The sequence below is a fragment of the Motacilla alba genome, chromosome 1A (genome assembly GCF_015832195.1).
Source record: "Motacilla alba alba isolate MOTALB_02 chromosome 1A, Motacilla_alba_V1.0_pri, whole genome shotgun sequence".
Classification (NCBI taxonomy): Eukaryota; Metazoa; Chordata; class Aves; order Passeriformes; family Motacillidae; genus Motacilla; species Motacilla alba.
Window position 1 is genome coordinate 55,751,338 of NC_052031.1, and position 21,793 is coordinate 55,773,130.

Consider the following 21,793-nt stretch of genomic DNA (forward strand, 5'->3'; position numbering starts at 1 on the left):
AGTATCTAAAAAGATGCAAAGCAGCATGGACAAAAAAAAAATATTGTATTCAGAGACGTACTTATTTTATTTAAAAGTTTTTTTCTGTGGTATTAATTGCTGTAGGAACATGCATTAATACCTTGTAAATAGTAATAAATTTGTCCTCAGAAAGTCCTGTGAGGAAAGGAATTAAAATTTTAATTATTTTATAGATTAGTAACTAGGTAAACAGATTAAGTTACTTCTCAGTCTTCACACAAGGTATCTCCATGTCTACACCATAGGCAGGAATAGAATCATTACCCTTCTGTATCCCTGATTTTATTTCAAATAGTCTGTGTAGCTTTGGTTTCTCTTACAGAAGAATAGCAATTACTAAATTTGGACATCTGTAATATGATATCTCAATCAATTCTTTTGTATGTGTGACCTCCTGCAGATAACTATGAAAGTAGGTTTTGATGATTCAATATAGCTTATGGTTCTTCAGTAGCTAATTATTTGTCTGATTGAGAAGAATCCTAGGAAGCAGAGGGAAAGTCTGGTCAGAAATCAGGACAGAAATGCAATTCCAAGTGTGCATGATAGGTTCCATGGAGCTCTCTGCAGGAGCTGAGCAGACACGAGTATGGCAGACACAAGCTCAGTGTCAGCTGTGAACTGAATAGCAAAGTCCTGGCTGTGTCCACAACCTTGAAGGTGTGCTTGGGGCAGAAGGTCTGATTTTCCAGCCTGAATAATGGAAATTAGATTTTTATTTGTCTGTTGTCAGATGGTACTTTGCATCTCTTGACAAAGTGGCTAAGTCACATGGAAACCCCTGTGGGAAAGGAGAGGTGGCACTTGCCCTGGAGCATCTGAACCTGCTCCAGGAGTGGTATTGATTAGCCAGCTCTGGTAGGTGCAGCAAAGCAGCAATTCCAGCCAGGCGTTTGGGAGCCTGCAGCTAAAAGAGAAACTTCTGAGGCAAATCAGTAGCTGATGAGGCACAGGCCTTGAGATGCCTGTTATAAAACAGACCTTGGGATCTCAAATCAGTATAAAAGTTCATGTTTGAAGTCATACAATTTCGTTTCTTCTAAGGTCTGAGGTTAAGATCTAAACCCAAGTGCCTGTCTTGAAGTACTCCTTTAAAATCTCTTGGCTTACTTTAAGAGAGAAGAGGTTTAACCCTGGCATGGAGGCTCAATTCCTGGTTGGGTGGTAGTAATCTGCAATCTGACTTAGATGAAAAAACTAACATTACTATATACATAGAATCACAGAATCATTTAGGTTGGAAAAACCCTCAAAAAATCGTTTAGTTTAACCTTTAGATCATTGAGTCCAGCTTTTAAATGTATGTATATCATATCCTATGATTCAATCATTTTTCAGTAAATGTTCCAGTGTTCTTATGTTTTGGGTTGTTTTTTTTTTTTTCCAAAATAAACCCAAACCTATTAGAAATTAAATTTTGCCTGTTCCTATCCTGCTGTTCAAACAAACACTGGGACTTGGGATTGTGGCCTCATCTGATTATCAACATGAAGTGATATGTGCAAATTTGTGAAGCAAATATGTGAGAAATCATTCCTAAAGCTACCAGATGTATCTTGTCCAGAGGTGTCACATAACTCAGGATTGCATAATCACTGGTATGATTAAAGAGATCAGTATTTTCCTTTTAATTTAGCTGTATTTTTCTTCTTCTCCTGACAGCTGTGCACAATTGTTGCTTGATTAAACTCCAAGCAAATGCTGGTATTCCTGATGTTTATTTTTCTCTTTATGTTTCCCAACAGTTCAAATAGATTTTATTAACCTTTTTAATATGAAACTAAACAGCTTTTGCAAAGTTATTTTTAATTTCATAAAAATATTTTAAAGAGGAGCTGAAAAATGCTTCATTTCCTTGGCCATCTTCCAGTTCTCCTTGCCCTTCTTTCCTAGCTCCAGAAGACTATTAGGTGAGCTGGCAGTTAAGTATTGTCCCTCTCTAGCACATTATCAGGGCCTCTAATAATATTATCAGTCATAAACTGTCTTCCAGATTTTCCTGGTTAGTAATTCCAAGCCCATTGGCAGATGGAGGAAAATTGAATACACCCAATAGCCTTCTTTTTATAACTCTTCATTTTTTATTAAAACAAATGTAAAATTATGGTATTTTTCTAGAGAAGGTTAATAATCTAAATCTTGAAGTTCTTACTCATTTCCAGACTTTTACTTGAATAGGATTTTGGGACTCGGAGGTGGTTTATGCCTTAAGAGAAGTAGGCCAGACCCCAAATCAGGTCTCTGTAGTTGAGTAGCAAGGAGCTGTTCTAACTGTGAGGGGTCCAAGCCACAAGATGGGAATGGGAATGTGTAAAATATATATTTATAGATAAGATGAGAACTGTTGAAGTGCAAGGTTTAACAACACATTTATCTGCATGTTTTAAACCCTTGTGAGCTCTGCCTTTCTGCAAAAGATGACAGGCAGTGATCAGGTCCTTGGGGTGTAGTAAGAGCCTTGAGATGAGGGGAGCTTCTGATACTTAGGTACTGAACCTTCCCAAGACAAGCTGCAGTGAGCACATTCACACATTCACACAAATCCATGCTACAAATTGCACAGCAGGCTGCCTTGTAGTGACAAATGTGTTCTTGCAGAATGAAAAACTTGAAAGCATTTTTTGAAGTCCTTTGGTTTTCATATGCAAACCTAAGTGACATATAAATTTGTTTTCTCATATATTTCTACAGCAAACTGATTTTTACCATATTCCTGGTTTGAGATATTTTACCAGTCTTGTTTGGTCTGTACATGAGATTAATAAGAACAGCTGTGATTCATCACAGCAATTTAAAGTATCTAGTCTTCATGGTACAGTAGCATGAATCAGATTTTAGAACACATATTTTAGAACAAATAGTAGTTTGTGCTGACTGATGAGTAGGTGCTGAGAAAATATGGATAGCTGGGATGTAAATGTTGTAGAGACAATTCTCTATTAGATGTTTACATGCAACTTCTGTATACATGGGTTTACTTCTGTTACTTTGCATCTCATGAAAATCTCCATGGTGCCAAGTGGTAGCAGGCAGTCAGCAAACTAAATTAAATCTCTCTTTCAAGATGGGATTATAACATCTTAGTTCTGATGATCTTTCAACATCCAGTAAAAATCTGGAATTCTTTTGGTGATTAATGGAAAGGTCTTTGGTATCCAGCCCTCTCTGAAGCTGGGATCTCAACACTCTGCTTTCCTGATCTTGCTTTTTCTATTTCTGTATAAAGTTTTCCCATTTAAAAGTACTGTAATGTTTGGTCACCCCACATTAATCTTTCGAGTTCAAATGGGATATAACTTTCTTTACATGTTAATTTGCTGTATGTTTGCTTTCTTAAGCCAATGTGATCTGACAAGTACCAAAACAAGTGGGAGTATAAATTAGCATAGACCAAAGGTTTTTGTTAGGTATGGGGAAATAATCAAAAGTGTAGAATAAATCTTGGTGTCTGTCAGCTATGAAGTTAGATTCTCAGACTGTCATAATAAATTAGGAAACTGGGAGCTGTGTGACAGCAGCATCAATCTCAGTCTCTTGTTCCTGCAAGTCTTCTTCTGAAGGTCTGAGCCTTTTTCTTCTTTTTTTCAAGTACTTACTCCCTGGAGGAGGTAATCAATCACAGCAAAGATTTCTCTACTTGGAACACTCAGGAAAGTAAAGAATAAGCAGCTTACAGTGTGAAGCTAATATGTATTAGTTAAATCCCATATGGATGCTCTTAGTTAGTCTGATATGGCTGTAGATAATGTCTTGGCTCAACAAGCTCAGAGATACTGCATCCTTGCTGCTTTACCTCATTTGTGTTAGTTTTGTGTCTTTTGTTAATTCATTTTAACTTTCTCATAATAGCAAATTTCTGAGCCGGTGCGGCCTATATTATGTATACCTTAATGGAAAAACTACAAAATACGTTGAATTTATCAAAGGTTTGGGAGCTGCATCTGTTTAGTGCTTACTTAAACAAAAGGAGAATGTGTGTTCACCTGAGGGTGCCGGATTCCAGCCTCCAATGAGTGTGTCAGGTGTGTATGGCATTCAAGTCCTCCCTAATGGAATGGTGCCTTTTTCAGTCTAGAAATTACATAGGTCCAGTTGAAACACTGAATTCATATGGATTACAAAAAGACATCAGACAAAGAAGTCATCAGATCCCTGATTTCAAAGAGTCACTGTCGAGCTATGCTTAGAATGCAGTCAGAACTTGGCAGTGTTGATTTATGATAAACAATATGATTTATACAGTCAAGAAATAGCCATCATGAAGAACATCTGCTACATAGTTGCTGACTGTATTAGAAAATGAGACCTAACTCTTTTCCAGGAGGAATGAGTTCTAGATGAAAGGTTGGTAGGGAATTTCTTGCTAAGTAGATTTTAGGGTCTCGGATTTCCATAATGCCTTGCCTTTGCTGTCTAACACTCTTCATGTATTTCTGCATCTTTACATTATTCTTTTGACTTCAATGTGCAGTGTGCAAACTTGAAAGTATTGATCAAACTACAAGACTAAGGTAGAGGCTTGTTTTTACTGCTTTTATTACCTTCTGCAGACTTCAGTCCAATTCCTTTTCAAGCATCTCAAAATATTCCCTGTTTCTTACTGGACTTGGATCAGACTGTAAGAGGTAGTTTTGCATAAAAAAGAAGCAGGAAGGTAACATGGGCTAGTTGATGGCAGCATGTTTTAATATGATTTTTTTGATGACTGTAGCTAACATGAAAATAATAATAATTACTCATTCAAAATTCACTGGACATACTTTTACAAGAATGATTGTTTAGAGAATTTGCAATGTTTGAGATTAAAGCAAAATTTATGATTAAGAGGCTTTATGAGATATGGAAAGAAATTATTAGAAACAATTCACTCAAGTCTTCAAAAAGGGCAAGAAGGAAGATCCAGGAAACTACAGGTCAGTCAGCCTCACCATTCCTGGAAGGGTGATGGAACGGCTCATCCTGGACGTTATCTCTGAGCATGTGGAGGAAAAAAAAAATCATAAAATCACAGGATGGTTTGGGTTGGAAGGGACCCTCAAGATCATTCAGTTCCACTGCCTGCCGGGACAGGGACAGGGACAGCTTCCACTATCCCAGGTTGCTCCTAGCCCTGTCCAACCTGGCCTTGGACACTGCCAGGGATTAGGCAGCCACAGCTTCTCTAGGCAACTTGTGCCAGGGCCTCACCACCCTCACAGGGAAGAGTTCCTTCCTAATTTCAAATCTAAATCTACCCTCCTTTAGCTTAAAGTCATTTTCCCTTGTCCTGTCACTGCATGTACTTGTAAAAAGCCCCTCTCTTCCTTTCTTGTAGGCTCACTTCAGGCGCTGGAAGGCCACAATGAGTTTTTCCTGGATCCTTCTCTTCTCCAGGCTGAACAATCCCAATTCCCTCAGCCTTTCCTCCCAGAAGAGCTGCTCCATCCCTCTGATCCCATTGGTGTCCTTGCTCTGGCCTGGCTCCAGCAGCTCCCTGTCCTTCCTGTGCTGGGCCCAGGGCTGGATGCAGCCCTGCAGGGTGGGTTCAGCAGAGCGGGGCAGAGGGGCAGAATCCCCCCTGCCCTGCTGCCCTGGGGCTCTGGTTGCAGCCTAGCACAGGAGGGTTCTGGGTTGGGGCAGGGCCAGCTCTCACCCACAGCACCCCCAAGTCCTTCTGCTAGGGCTCCTCCCTCTGCTCATCCCCTGCCTGGATCCATCACACACGGGGATGTGCCCAAGACAGGGGCAACACCAGCACTTGTTCTGGTTAAACTTTATGAGATTTGCATGGGCCACAGCTCGAGCTTGTCCAGGTCCCTTTGGATTGTCACTGCACCCTCAGCTTGGTGTCATCTGCAAAGCTGCTGAGGGTGATCCCTTTGTTTACATCACGCATTCTCCAAAAGGAAATCACACTTGACTAGTTGGATAGCCTGCTGTGATGGAACAATGGGCTGGGGATGAGGGAGAGCAGTGGATGTTCTCTGCCTTGACTTCACAAAAGCTTTTGACACTGTCCCCCACAAGATCCTTGTGGGTGAGCTCAGGGAGTGCAGGTTGGCTGAGTGGGCAGTGAGGTGCTTTGAGAACTGCCTGAACAGCAGAGCAGCAGTGCAGGGTCTGGTTGGAGGCCTGTACCCAGTGGTGTCCCCAGGGGTCAGGACTGGCTCCAGTATTGTTCCTCTTACTCATCAGGCCCTGGGTGAAGGGGGAGATGCATCAGCCCATTTGCAGATGATACAAAACAGTAAGGAGTGTCCTGGTACACCAGAAGGTGCCATTGTTCTGTGAGACCCAGGCAGGCTGGGGAGCTGGGCAGAGAGGAATCCAACAAAGTTCAACGAAGGCAAGGGCAGGGTCCTTCACCTGGGCAGAAACAAGCCCAGATACCAGGACAGGCTGGGGTGATCTGCTGGAGAGCAGCTCTGAGGAGAAGGACCTGGGGGTCCTGGTGAACAGTGAAAACCAGTTCCCAAACCAGCAGTGTCCTGAGGGCAACCAGCTCAGTGGAATCCTGGGGACCATCAGGAAGAGCATTGCCAGCAGCTCAGGGAGTCATCCTACACCCTTCTGCCTAGCCCTTGAGGCACATCTGGAGAGCTGTGTCCAGCTCTGAGCTCATCTGGAGAGGAGGGACATGGAGCTCCTGAAGTGGGGCCAGCAAAGGGCTGTATAGATGATGAGGGGACTGGAGCATCTCTCATGTGAGGAACCAAATGGTGGAAAACATGACTGAGAGAGGATCTTAAAAATGCACACAAATATCTTCAGGGACAAGGGGTGCAAACTGAAACACATGAAGTCTCCTTTTGAATATGAGGAAAAACTTCTTTACTGTGAGAGTGACGGAGCACTGGAACTGGCTTCCCAGAGAGGCTGTGGAGTCTCCTTCTCTGGAGAGATTTAAAACCTTCCTGGACACAATCCTGTGTAACCTGCTCCAGGTGCCCCTGCTTCAGCAGGGGTATTGGGCTAGATGATCTCCTGGGATTCCTGCCAACCCTATCTGTTCTGTGTTTCTGTAATGAAAATATATTTTGTGATATAAATAAATATCCACATTGTGCCATAGTTTGGAGCAATAATGTTTGGAAAAGTAGAGAAACTATTTAATTATTTGTGTTGTTTCTTTTGAAGGCATAATTAAGAAACTTCTTCTGAAATTAATCAGAAATTCCATAAAAATTATGAGTATGAGAGGAATGAAAGGGTTCTGGACCCAGCTAAGGATTTAGGGGAATTGGATTTGTATTGTGTGACCAGTCATGTAGGACTTGTTAGATAAGATGCTAAGCACTCTGGTCCTAGTGCATCAAAACTTTTATGTGCACAGCAGGTACAAATCATGGTATCTTGCTGCCCGTACAACTGCAGTGCTTTCTTAAATAGGCCTGAGAGTGGCTATGTGTCACCAAATGCTGTTCAGTACTTACAAAAAAACTCTGAAACTTCCTATATGAACATGTTAGGGAAGTCTAAGAGACTTGGTTTTAAAGTTAAAAATAAGTTGAAGATCTCCTCCAGTCTATAAAACCTGAGTGGACCACAGGCTCAGGCTGTTAATGACTGCACATTGAAAGAATGTGAGTACTCATTCTTGTGCTCTGAAATGACATTAATACCTCAGGCAAGGACTGAGTTTCTCTTTGAGTAGATTCTAGCAAGTGTCCACTTCATCATTTCACACAGACTGCATGTTTGAGTGGGACCTCAGGGCTTTCAAGTTGCAGAATTTGTTAGTAGATGGTCAGTCCATTTGCCTTAACATGCAAATAGTTTTCCCTCTGATTTAAGGTTCTGTACGACCAATATTAGGTGTCTCAGAGTAAAAGGTAAGAAGGCTTTCCGTGGAATACCTGTAGAAAGCTCTGCATTGTTCCTGTAATTTACAGATTAATTTATGTGCAGGAATCTTTTGGATTGGGTCCAGCAGAGAGCTGTGGAGATGATTAGGGAACTAGAAATCTCTTGTATGAAGAGAGGCTGAGAGAGGAGGGTGTCCTGACAAGAGATGGGAGCCAGGTTCTTCTCAGTGATGCCAAACAGCAGGATGAGAGGCAACGGGCAGAAACTGAAACACAGGAAGTGTTCCATGAGGAACATCAGGAGAAACTTCTTTACCGTGCAGGCAACTGAGTGCTGGCAGCCCAGAGAGGATGTGGAGTCTCCTTCCATGGAAGACCCTCAAAAGCCATGCAGACACAATCCTGAGTAATATGCTCGAGGATGACCCTGCCTGAGCAGAGAGGTTGGATGATCTCCAGTGTACACTTAAGTAAGAATTCTTAGGGTTTTTCCTTTAAAAATTGCAGGGTGTTATATAGCTGTTAGAGAAATCCATTTACGTGTTCCCAAGTGCTGGCAGAAAGAATATGCAGGTCTGGTGAATTTTACAGGGAGGGTGGAGTTAAGGTAGTTAGTTGTTTGTTTTGATTTATTTTGGGTTCTTTGTGTTGGCTGTACACTACCGAGCCAGCTCCAAACTTATTAATTCTTGCCTTCTCTACATAAATATGATGTTCCTGAAGTCAGGTTTTTTGACTGCTGTTGGTTTTCATTGGTAATTCCCAGCTCAGAGCAATGTTGTTCTCTCTTTATAAGAGGTGAGTGTGGCTGATGTGTCCATCTGTTGAGTTGCTTACTGCAGCTTACATGTTCTAATGGGTGGCTGCTGCTTAGCTGGTGCAGAGATGTCCAACTGTTTTCTTAAACCCAGGTAGTCAAGAAAACCCCAACCAACCAGTCCAGCTTTGTACTGTGTGATATAGAACAGCTGAGTTGAGTTGTAAGCTAGTGTTGCCATTTCATATTAAAAAAAAAAAAGACTATTTGCTGTAAGATCTTAAATATGTTCCATGTATTTCTATCCAGAGAAATCAAAGAACATATTTGTTCTAAATACTGGGGTTTGTGTTGCTCATGTTTAGGAGAATGGAAATGCTGAACTCATTTCCCAGGTGGCAAAAATGGCCATTTGCCCAAACATTTTGTGCCAAAGGGAGCATTTATTCTCTGAAACTATTCAGAAACTGAGGCTGTGTTTATAAAACAGTTTTCACCAATGGAGATACTTTTAGGAAAATGTAATTTTTTTATATGACCTACAGGAAGGATTTCAGCACTTTTCTATTCCCCAAAAGTTTAATGAGTAGGTAAGTGTCTGACTAAGCCAATTCACCTGAATAAGCCAATCTTTTTCTACTCCTGCTATAGTTCTCATTTCACTGAATCAAAAGTTGTGCTTGATACTCTCCCATTTCTTCCACTTTTCATGGACCTCAAGTATTGTACATATAAAGCGTGAGAATGACTTCATAGCCTAGTGAGTGCTGCAGTGTTGAGGTTAAAATCATTCATCTGACTTTAGAGAGGCCTCTAACTGTGTTACTGACAGATAACAATGAAAATCTTTAATCTAGCCATTTTCTAGGCTTTTATTACTAGAGCTCAGGAAGGAAGTATTTCATGTGCTATAGAACTGGAAAATCTTACCAACTTGAGACAGAGATACTGTCTCACTTTCCATGTCAAGTTTCATGGTTTGTTTAATCCAAAAGAAAAAAATCTTTTTTTCATTATTGAAACATTAATTGTAGTGTTACATTTTAGTTAAATGGTATGCTCTGTCTCACCCCTCGAAAATGTACGGTTTATTCCAGGCCTGTCATCCTCCCCTGCAGTGTCATGTGTCTGTAATCCCATTGGCCCAAGTCTTTTTCCGCGCCCACTTTGAATCTCCCTGTTAAGCTGTGCGAGGGAGACGAGAGCTCCTCTTGGCCCTTTTCTCCCTAGGCTCTCCCTCCCTCCCCCTCCCTTCCCCTTCCTCCCCTTCTCCCTCAGAAACCATGCTGCTCCTAGGGGTGGGACCCCCAATAAACCCTCATCTAATTAACACCCTCAGATGCCGTGTAGAGTCTCCTTGCCTGCCTGCTGCTACCAGCAAAGATACAGCTTAGGAGGCCCCCCGGCCGTCCCCCAAACGAACAGCAACAATTAATAACAATACAACAAGAGCAACAGCAAGCAGATTTGAGTTAAGCCAAACCAGATTTTTCTAATCTTGATAGAGTCTATAAGTAAATGCAAAAGGAAGCAGGTATAAGCAGTAATTATCCTGGAAGAAGGATAGTTCAGTTCAGCCTGCAGCAGTTAATGATGCTGAGGAAAAAGATAAAGGGGCATTATGATAATAGACTAAATAATTTACGTAACTTAGCTCAAATTTTTCTTTCAATTGATCTGGACTACTGCTTGTTTGTATCTGTAATTAGCTTCCCTCCACTAGTTTATGGAGTAATGTTAATCCAGCATTTGCCACTTGGAGTACCTATATATAACTAGATGTCAGTGGGAACTGCAACTTATACTAATGGGGCTGTCGATGTCTGTGCCTCACAAAAGAGCTTCATGCCTAGCTGGAGGCTGCTGGCATTCCCTGGACAGTGGCACAGATGAAAAGAGTTGTGATCAAATTCACACACAATTGTCTTAAAGCCTGAATCAAAAGAGTGGATAACATGAAAAAATAATTGAGCAGGAACTTTGTTGAGTTTAGGCACTGTTGTCAGGAGGCCACCTGTGAAAGCATAGAAGCTACAATTGTCACATTCAGGGACTTGGATGTTTATTTTGGAAATGCTGTGAAAAGAGTTTTGGTTTCTTAAGAGGACAGAGAGAATGGTGCCCAGTTGGTTAAGAAAGGACAAACGACATCAAGAGAGTTGAACTTGATGCAACATCCACACAATATCCATGGGGCTGTTACCTTCAGCTCAGCAAGTAGGCAGCAATCACATGCAGCACAGTTAAACTGGGAGTTACATGTGTGTTTCCTGGGCTGTACAGAGCAAAGAAGTCTCTTGCAGCTGCATTTACACCATGTTTGCCTACTGTGAAATTTAAGACATTCCACTGTGTGTCAGAAAAAACCTGCAGAAAAGATTTGAAGCATCCTTTCCAAGTTGTGCAGGCAAACAAGAAGCCCAGTCAGTGGGTGCTGAGTGGGAGTGGATAGGTGATTGTAACCCATTAAAAGACTGAATTTTCCAGGACAGATCACAGTCACCAATTTAAGTGTTCTATCCTTGTACATATTAAAAGAGTGGTTCTAGGGACCAATGAATTAATCAATTACTTTAGAATGATTGTATTATTCATCACCCAAGACCATTCTTGTCATTGTTTCTTTATGTTTCCCATTTGTAAAATGTGCTTTATTTCTTGGGGAAAGGTAGTTTTTCACACTTTTTGTTGGTTTGGGGGATGTTTTTCATGTCTAGTTCAGTAAACATTGACTATTGTAGGATCCATCTTCTGCAAGAGCATCTTTTCTTATCAAGGGCTCTAGTGAGTGTTTTTGCAACTGTAGGAGTTTATGAAGCATTAAATTCAAGGCTGAGGTGCTCTTTCTCCTTTTCTTCAACAGATTTTTCAGTTTCTGAAAGGAGGGGACAAAAAGTAGAATCTAGCTTATGTGCAAATAACAGAGAATTTAGGCCCAGCTTTTAAATTTTTGATGAAGTCTGATATCAGATCTGCTGGAGATACAAATGCTGTGTACATAGATAGCAATGCCTCTTGTCTCTAATATTTCTCCCTGCGTGCTCATATGAAGTCAATCTAAGGAAGATGGTTTGGCAACACTTCCAATTAGCAGTGATTCTTGTTTCCATGGCCCCCTCAGCTGCTGCATGGGATCACCCTCCCTACCTTCACAGCACGTCGCTGCTTGTAGGAGCATTCCAGCAGGAGGACCTGCCTGCAGCCTCTGATCTGATACCACTCCTACATGCCAGATTTGCTCTTTGGGCTTACATGGGTATCTTGAGATCCCATCTTCCAAGACACCCACTCCAACAGAGCATCACGGTACTTGGAGGATTAGAGAAGTGAGAAGAGTGTGTTCCAAATGCTGCTGTCATTAAAGGTTAACTCACAGAAATGAACACATTTTGTTTTAAACATGATATACTGAAGTAATTTGAATTGTTTCTGTGATTATCTTATTTGTGTATTGCTGTGCTTCAGGGTTCAGAATAGATGAGCGAGACAGTGCGAGGCTAAGGGGGATTTGTAAGATGAAGAAAAATGCAGAAAAAGCAAGTAGTGAATGAAATTTACTCTTTCTCACCATAATGGAATCCAAGGATATTTATCCAGACTATGAAGCAGCATTTTAGAAATAAACAAAAGTATGTCATTTTTATAAAACTTATGAGATTTAATTTTATTATAATTGAATTGCAGAAGTAATTGCCCCATCATGTTGAGCTCATTGGAGATTAGAGAAATCCACACAGGAAAGATCCAGCAGGACACTTGTCTAGGAAGTGATTTAGGAGAGTTGATAGGTGTGTGATGGATGAAACCTGCGAGAACATGTCTGCAATGGTTTTGTCCCATCTTTACAGTCTTCTCCTGAGTATCAGCTACAAGGACAGTGTCAAAGATGCTGGGCTAGATGTGGTTTTGGTATAATTATGACTGTAGTAAATCAAACGCTGTGCTTTTTAAAAAATTTAATTAGACTTTCAGCCAGCTTTCTGACTAGAAATATTCAGAATATAATGGTTTTAAAATTCCAGAATCAGGCACTTATATTTTCCAAGCCTGTGGTTGCTAATCTTTTCCCTTACAAATGCAAAATATCCTAAGTGGTGTTTTGTTGCTAACATTTGAGAAAAGTCTGCAGTATTGCTATCAGTTCTTCATCTCTCTGTCATGATGTTCTGCACTGGTAAAATAGGCATCTTAGAGATACCTTCCAAAAGTTTCTAAGAGTAGCTTAAAGGAAAAAATAGCAGGATCAGCTCCCTAGATCATGAGTCAAAATCCTGTTTTTTAGAAGTCTTGGTGCGACAGCAAGTACATATTACTGTGTACAATTTAGTGTACATTTTAATGTTTCCCAAATGCTTTGGTGATTTTGAAGACTTGGATTTCTGAGGATCTTAAGTGTTCATGAAAATGCTGACACAAAAGAGAAATGTCAGAAGGAAGAGAAGATCGGGGAGGAAGAAAACCGTGGACATACTGTTTCTGGCATTGTCTCTGTGTGTGTTTCCACTTTTGTGTCTTCCTGCTGGTGGTTTTGGTTTCAGGTACCCTTAGCAGACCTTTCTCCCTCCATATCATGTTTGATCCAAAGAGGACACTCTGCTGGAAGAGCTTCTTTGGGCCAAACACTGCAGGAAGCTCTGTGCCAGATCAGGGTGAAACACCAGTGAAGTTAATTTGAAAAATTCATCAGTTAAATTAAATGAGAAACTGAAAACATTTGTTTATTTAATACATAAAATATTCATCTTTATCAACTGTAATGTTTCCTACCCTTTGATACTGTTCCACACTACCACTCTCCAGAGGATCTCATCTTAAAAAAGTATAGAACATGAGTTTGATTATATGGAGGCAGTGGGCCAAAAAGCTAGAGGTCTTATGCAAATTGAAATCTGCATTCATTTGCATAATGCTTCTGATATAGAGATATAGATATAGCTATATATGTATGCATTTTAGATATAGCTATATATGTATGCATTTATGCAGCCATTATCTCTTTGTTGAAAGATCCTTCTTCTTTCCCAGCCTTTCCCTGAGCTGGCTCTTGCCCTGGTCCTGGTTGTCCTTGATGAGGACTGGCCACTCTGAAGTCCAGGGGCTCCTCTCCCTGCAAACATAGGTTTGTCACTGGTCTAAATTCTGCAGAAGCAATTCTTGCTTTTGTGCTGGTTGTCATCTGAGCTGTTTATTTGTGCTGGTAAGGAGCAGCTAAGAGCTGTGGAAACTGAGCTATTTCTAGGTGCTTCCAGCAGTGGTTGTCTTTGGCAAACAGAATCACCAGACAGTTCTTTGTGATGATCATTACAGAGAATGGCTTAAGGATGTGTATTCACACTCTACTAGTTCTTTGTCCTATTTTTGAGGATAAGGGTTGGAGTAGCCATGTGGAATAACCATCTGAGCTCAGCTCAGGTGAGAATCATTTAACATTCTTTTGTGGGTTTTGATTGTAAAGACTTGCTGAAATCTTCCTGCATCAGTGGGGTTTTGAGACTCAGCTCTCCTGTAAGCTCTGGAAACTGTACTTTAGGAACCAGCACACTGTCAGGTGGGGAAACCAAGCTGAAACTTTTGTCATATAAGGAGGCTAGGAAATGGATTTGACTTCCCACACATCAGTTTTAAGGAATGGAGGCTGGCTCCTTCTACCTTGAGGCTGCCATCCTCAGAGAGACAATCTGTTCCTGAATGATCAGTGGTACCTGATTTTGTGTATAAGTTTATGAAAGAAGACCTGTCTAAAAGAAGAGAAAAATTCTGTTTTATTAAGAATAGAGTAATAAACCAAGTAAGCTTTGTATTCATGCTCAATAAATTTAAGAGTTTTTAATATTAGTTTACCTGAGGCATAGAGTAGGTGTTTGAGTCACTTTTATGCCATAAGTGACTTTTTTCAAATCTCTAGAGTTAGGCCCTGGGGTGCAGGTTTAAACTGTCACACAGAGTTGGCACCAATTAAAGCTCCTGAGAATCTACCCTCAGTTTTTTCAAAACAGTGAACAGCCATGTTTGACTGTTTGTAGAGAGCCAGCAAAATTGGAGTTTAAAAAAACTTTGCTGAAAATCTGACTGCTTATTTTGGTGTTTATGTGGAACTTAATCTCTAGAAAATCTGGTCCAAAATTCAGTCTCATCCATGTTGCACTACCAGTGTTTCCATTTTCAGGTGGATAACTTGAAGTGCACTGAATAAGGATTGCACAATGAAAAAAAGAAATAGGCCCTTGGGCAGGTATTTCATTTGTGAGATTTGAAAAAATTCAGAGACATTAAGGAATTACTCTGCCAGATCTACCAAAGCTTGAGCTTCTTGGAGTCGTTGGAGTTCTCTTGCATAACTTCAGAAGACTATTTTATGCTGTTCTCTCAACTGGGTTATTAATAAACTGATAGGTTGATCATAAAGTGACTTTATTGGAAAGAAAGTTTACCAAGTGAAGAATTCAGTAAATATTTTCCAGGCAATCCAAGTTTAATAGATTGTTTGGTGTGGTGAATAGTAAGCAATACTGCCTTTTACGACTGCAGTAATACAAAGTGGTCCAAAAAGCCTAACCCTAGTAGGACTGAGACCTGAGAACATGTGAACCCTGCACCATCAGGCCAAGATCCATTGCAAGGCATATGTATAGTATAGAGTAGTCCTAGATCCCAGCTGTTTGCTTTTTTCAAGTCCTTCATAAATGCATGCTAAAATAATTTTGAGAGTAGCAATTGAACACAATTGGAAGAAATTCCTCATAGCAAAAGCTTTTTAAAGAGTTTTGATTATAATAATTTCATTCTAGCATATGGATTTGGGACTTGGTGGTAAATTGATCTCTTTATGGAAATGGTAAATGATTAGCATTTGCTATCAAGAGAGAAAAAAATGTTTACAAATCATTGCATTGGTTTCAGATTATTCATGAGAGTTGAAAGGCAACTGTTTGAGTTACTTTGTGATACCATAAACAGAGCTCTGGGAAGACCACATACTTTGTAACATAATTTGGGGGTTGTGCATGTACCAACTGAGACTTTCCTTCAGTAAGTGCTCAGCTAATTTTCCAAAAAGGAGAATCTAGATTCCAGGCTGCTGTTCTGAAGGAGCAAGTTTGAGTTGGCACTGATAGGGCAGCAAGACCTGCTGAATGACAGAGGAAGGGTCTAACCAAGATGCCTTATTTATTTTCGTTCTTGTGCATCAGTAGGCAAGGAAAGTCTCCACTTTCCCTTTTCCTACACACTCCCAAAATCTCTGATTGGGTTGTGAAAATGTTCACATCTGGAAAACAGTAAGAACTGAGGGCAGGGGGGATTTTGATACAGAAAATTTGAGTCAATAGCACTTAACGTTTCCTGGTAAATAAAATAAGGAGGACTGTCTACACACTTACATTGTAGCTCAAGACAGAATGAGACTGCCTGGTTTCCCTGGGTGCTGCTCTAAATTACCCCCGAGCTTTTTTCTCTATGAGAAAGGCTACAATTGCTGTCACATGAAGGCAACACAAACAGCAATAGCTGAGCAAGCTGCTGGAGCTCACAGCCAGCTCTGCATTGAGCTGCCTGGAGCTGGCCTTGCTTGCAACAGTACCAGCAAGAGCAGCTTGGGTTTACCTTACTGTGCTGTGGCCAGTCCTGGTGGAATTAATTTCTGCAGGACCTATGCCAGCTCTTCTGAGGTTTGGAGTGTTAAGGATCATTTAGCTTTGTTATGGTTTTTTTGCCTCTTTCAAAAATAAAATTAAAGCAAAGCACCCACCAACTCCATTGCTGACACGTTGGCACATACTGTGAAATAACTTAACTGGCTGAAGAGTCTTCGTAAAAAAGGAAAGCATGGAATTTTCAGGTGACAAGAAAAAAGCAAAAAATAGATATGACTCATTTTCATGAGCAAAATAGGAGAATTGCAAAGTTGAATGCGAGTCAGATACCTAATAGTGGCAATGCTGATGCATAGATGTCTGTTAAACACTACAGCTTAAAAACAGTTATGCAAAAGAGAAGTGATGGGGGTTAGGCCCTCAAAACAGCCAATAGCTAATGCTGCCTTTGTGGTTTTATATATTTGCCTATTAAAATGACAATACAGACATGGAACTCTTAGATGTAGGAAGCCTTCTTTTCACTAAACAACATTAAACAAACTGACAAAAGTAGGGGGTTATGACTCCAGTAGTTGAAGCATGCTGTTTTGTTCAAGACCAGAACTCTATAAAGAACTCTTTTCACCCAGTAATGCCCTTTGTGTGTGCCTGCTATCCCTGCTAGAAATTACTGTAGACCTGAAGTATGTCTTTCCAAGTGGAGTGGGAATGACAGAGTGCAACAGCACACTTGGCTGATGGGGTCACAGCCTTTTTAGGTTGATCATGTTCATTGTGCATTGGAAATCAATTTGCAGCTCAGAACACATGAAGACATAGGGAGATTCCTCTCCCCACTGTTTGGGGTTTTGTTTTTGATTTTTTTTCATGTTAACTTCAACCCTAGGATACAGGAAAAATAATTAGAGGGATTAATTTGCATTAACTGATTTCAGTAATCTTCATTAGCCTAATTTACAGAGCGCCTTTTTGTGTGTTCCTCACTCTTCTAGATTTGTATTCTGAATCTGTGCATTACCTTGAATTTCTTTTTCCTTCTGTCTTCTAGATGTTGATGAGTGTCTGGATAACAATGGAGGGTGCCAGCAGATTTGTGTAAATACTATGGGCAGCTACGAATGTCAGTGTAAAGAGGGTTTTTTTCTGAGTGATAACCAGCACACCTGCATTCATCGCTCCATTGGTAAGTTTTCAGTGGGTAAAATGTGCTCTTTAGCATAATCATGTTCTATCAGAAAAGCTGAAACAGTTTGGTGTTTGTTGGGTTTTTTGTTTTTTAATCTCCACAGTTCCCAAAATCATTTTACTGGTTGGTTGGATTTGATTCATTCCTCTGCTAGCCAAACTTGTAGCAGAGCCATAAATAAGACAAAGAGACAGGCTTTTGGTTTGACACACAAATTATATTTGGTTCACCCAGGAGACTCTTTGTGTAGGTAGAGACAGATTTTCAAATAGTAACTTTCTGGTTCTGAGTTTCCAGAGCTTAAAAATCTATTTATTGGATACTGGTGCACCTGTGTTTCACATTAGAAAGCATGGTATCTTAAATCCAAATGAGCAGCTTGTTACTTCTGTTAAGTTACACAGCTTGCAGGGGTTTTTGCCAGTCGTGTAGCTCATTATTTCATTGCAGACTGATTGTGGCTGATACTATACTGACACAGGATTTTTCTTTGGTTCAGTACCCTGTCCTTGGGTGGATTAAAAACCAGTTTCTCTGTCGCCTATGCACTAGCAATAGAACAAGGAATACCTGAAGATCTGTGATCCTTGTTTCCTGCTGTTTTGGACTAGAATAAGCAGCCTTCCCTTTTCTATAGATGTCAGACATGGAAGACAAGTTTGAGTGGAAAAGGAGAAGAGAAAACAACATAGTCATAAATCTTTGCAATTAATGGACTCTCTCAGTGTTCATTTAGGCTTCTGTGACCCTGGCAGCAGTGGGAAGATACCCTAGCAAACTCATTTACCAATAAGTAATACAGAATGACAAAGTAGCAAGGTGAAAGTGGTGATCATCAGTGCTGTAATTTTCAACAGGCCACAGAAATGTTTCTAAGCTATTTTAAGAGACTAATACTAACCTGAAAATCACACTTGAACATAGACTGTGAGTTTAGTCATTCTGTTGATAAGACAGCAAAACATTGTAGTTTTGCTACAATGCAGCATCTCAGAAATGTAGATGTGTTTCTGGCACCATATGTCTGCTTAAACAGAATTGTAATGACAAGTAGTGATTTTAACTTTCGGAATCATGAAACTATGGAATATATATGACTTTGGAATATATATAACTATGGACAGGTCCACTTTTTAGCATGATTATTAAGTTTTAAGTATTTGGATTATGATGAGAATATGCAATTAAGCTACATGAACCAGTGCATGTTTGAGGTTGTTATCTAATAGGTTTTTTAGTCATTCTTTAAACCTAAATTGTCCAGATTTATGTCCACCATAAAGTAACCCTGACAGAGAGATATCCAACAGGGCAAGGAATAGTAGCTGGAGGCTTAATGAAAAGCACTTGCAGAGTACTGCGCTACAATCATTATTTAAATTTGTACATTATAAAAATTCCCAGCTGTAATAAAAAAATAATCTAGTTATCTGAGATGGAAACTAATGAAAAAAACGAAAAATGAGATTCTAAAGGCAAAAGTTTATTCTAAGGAATAGTTTTATGGCAGGAAAAGGGTGTGTTTTTATGGCAATGGGATTATTAGTTTGTCAGAAAGACTAGGGGAGAGGATTTGAGCACTGACTGCTATGGGCATATAATAAATATGCATGGAAAATATATTTGTGTTAACTTGTTTACAAAGAAAATGTCATATAAGACATGGATGTTTAATTTGATGCAATATCTTAAAATTGTTTTAGATCTGAAAAATACCAAGCAAACTACCAAATAGTTGAGTGGGAATTGCAGTGTGTTTTATGAACAAATGATTTGCAGCTTCTCAAAAATAAAGTGCCAATTTACAATAACAACAAACATTACACTGCAGTGTCATGATCCCCTAACAGAAATACATCAGGTGGGTATGCTGGAGGAAGGAACTGAGATTAAATTATCTCTTTCACTTGCCAGAGGTGCCTGAACTGCAAACAGTAAACATGCATGATGAGAAAGCAAATGGCTTTTTTAATATCTGTGTTTACTCACGTTCGTAGCTCTCACTTGTAAGCGCTGCTACAGAAGCTGTTGGAACACAAAAAATACACATCAACATATTTATCCAGAATGGTGCTAGGGCTACATTGTGACTGTACCTCTGTTGGTAAACAGGGCTGGAGTGGACAAAGGCACCCCACACAGCCAGCACTGCAATCCAAACACAAAGGCACTGACTTGCCAAAGCCCTTTAGCAAGTGTGTTGACTTTGTGCATAATAGGATCCATTCATTGCAGGATGGGTGCATTTCTGTCTCTGTAAAATGCATGTGCCGTCACAGAATGTTGGTGTCCTCAACCTTACCTAAAGTCTCTGCAAGGACACAGCTAGTCTCAAACCATCAGCCGCATGGCTCTTCATGCAGTTTGCTGCCACCTTTTCCCTCCTGTTTTCAAATGCCTTAGGAAAAAAGGCAGAAGCATTGCAAGGCGCTTAGGAGATGATTGGAGTTGGATGTGTTCAGAAGGGAGGGAGCCACACCAAGCCTAAGGATGCCCTGTCTGCAGGCCCAGCTCACCTGTCTCAGGCACCAGCAGAGCTGGTACTGATCACAGGCTTGGAGTTCACCAGCACATTCAAGTCATGGGGTGGTTTCAGAGTTTAAAAAGGGCTTTGCATGTTGAGAGTTGAACAGAGGAAGGAATACATCCATTTTGCACTTAGCAGGCAAAGGAATGGTGTCTTCCAGTAACAGAGATCCTCCTTAAAATTGTAGGCTGCTCTGTGAATTTTCTCAGCTTCCAGAGATGCACTGTACTTGTCCCAGTGTTTTTGGAGTGTTTTGTGTCACCGTGCTCCTACCCATAAGTTGTGGTTAAAAGCCTGTTGGAGTTCATGATGGGGGCTTATGTTCTTGTTTCTCAAATGACACGTTGGCTTGCCATCCAGTAGTGTTATTATCTCTTGTAGACAAAAGGGATTAACGATCCACAGAGAAATAATAGTTTTATACTAGTGGGAGGCCAGGCTGACAATAAAGTCAGAGCAAACCCTGGTGTCCCAGCATTTGCATTGTTTCACTGTCTTCATTACAAGCCTACTGATTTTTTATGTTTAGTCCCAGTATCTTTTGGGAGGATGCTATGCCCAGTACAACTTACCTCATTTGTTTGTGCATAAAACTTAATTTTGCTTTGCTGAGTCAGATCTCAGTGCTAGTTTACTCGCAATAATGATGGCAAGAACAGGGAGAGAGAATGGTAGGGAGAATAGATTGTAGAAGTAATGGAGAACCTAGCAGTTGTTTATCTTTGTATATCTTAATTGCGTGAGTGGGTATGAACACTGGGAATCATACCAGAGACAAGGTTGTGTGTGTCTCCTCATGACTTTAAGAGAAACCTGAATAAAACAGCTGTTACTGTCTGTATCATCTCCAGCTCCAGAGGGAGCATATGTTTAATAAATGTGGAGATCACTGTTGTATACTAGCTGTGACTGAGTCAGGTTAGTGGGTTACAGCACGTTTTAACTGAATTTGACGATAAACCAAAAGTCCTAATTCAACAAAGCCTTGGGGCAGATCCTTAAAGTCATAATTTAGGAAAGCTGGTGAAAAATCTAAATTGAGCTTAAAAAGTATTAAAATAGACTTGTGCCTGTATGTAGACAGACAACGAGAGAGTGAGCGCCTGTATCTCCATTGAAGCTCAGAGTGAACACAGTGAAGGGTTGGGTACATCGCATTTGCGTTACAATTTACATAAGGTGTTGTGGGCAGGAGCTCTGGCTTCAAACTGCCTCACCTACCCAAATTCCCAGCTGAGTCCCACCCCCAGGGGCAAGTCTCCTAAAGCAAAAAGGGTTTTTGCCTACAAGCAACATACTTCAGGAGCTCTGTGGCTAGGAATACTTCGGCCCCTTTAGCTTCCATCCCCTGGATGTTTACATCTAGCATAGTTGTATTAATAATTATGTCTTATCATTCACTGCCAAAGGTTTTATATAGCAAGTACCAAGTAGGCTGAAAAGGCAGGTGAATTATGAGTGGCATTTACATGTGGAGATGAGAAGAGATGGACAAGTACCAGACTACAGAAGCCTGAAATTATGGTGGTCTCATCAAGTGGTGAAAAAGCTTTTTACACAGTTGTCACTGTCACTTTAAAATCTGTTAAAACACTGCTTAGCAAGGAAATGCTTTTTTACCTCCCGTTATCCTATTAGCCTTAGCACAGTTAGGGAATTTCACATAAAGTCAAGCTACCAGGACTTAGCAAGATTCTCAAAACCAGTTTCTCTCTTTCTGTACTAAAAATGTAGGTTTAGACCCATTGGAAAAGGAAATGTGCTAAGCCACGTTGTCTTGCACTTGCTAAGCAGGCCTGCAGAATGGTTTATCATGCTTTTGCTGATACACAGAAACTTGTTAAACTTGATTATGTGTTAAACCCTTGTTAATTTTGCAGAAGCAGTGTAGGAGTCCATTGGTTATCAAACTACTGAGTTTCT

General features: G+C 40.4%; 1 protein-coding gene across 3 annotated transcripts in view; it reads left to right on the forward strand.

Annotated features, from left to right (window-relative positions):
• SCUBE1 (signal peptide, CUB domain and EGF like domain containing 1) overlaps positions 1-21,793 on the forward strand; it is a 192,804-nt gene that overhangs the window by 35,059 nt on the left and 135,952 nt on the right. For all 3 annotated transcript variants that reach the window (XM_038153802.1, XM_038153801.1, XM_038153800.1), the window contains exon 4: positions 17,206-17,340. In XM_038153802.1, the coding sequence (XP_038009730.1) occupies positions 17,206-17,340 (135 nt within the window). The remainder of the gene's footprint in view (positions 1-17,205; positions 17,341-21,793) is intronic.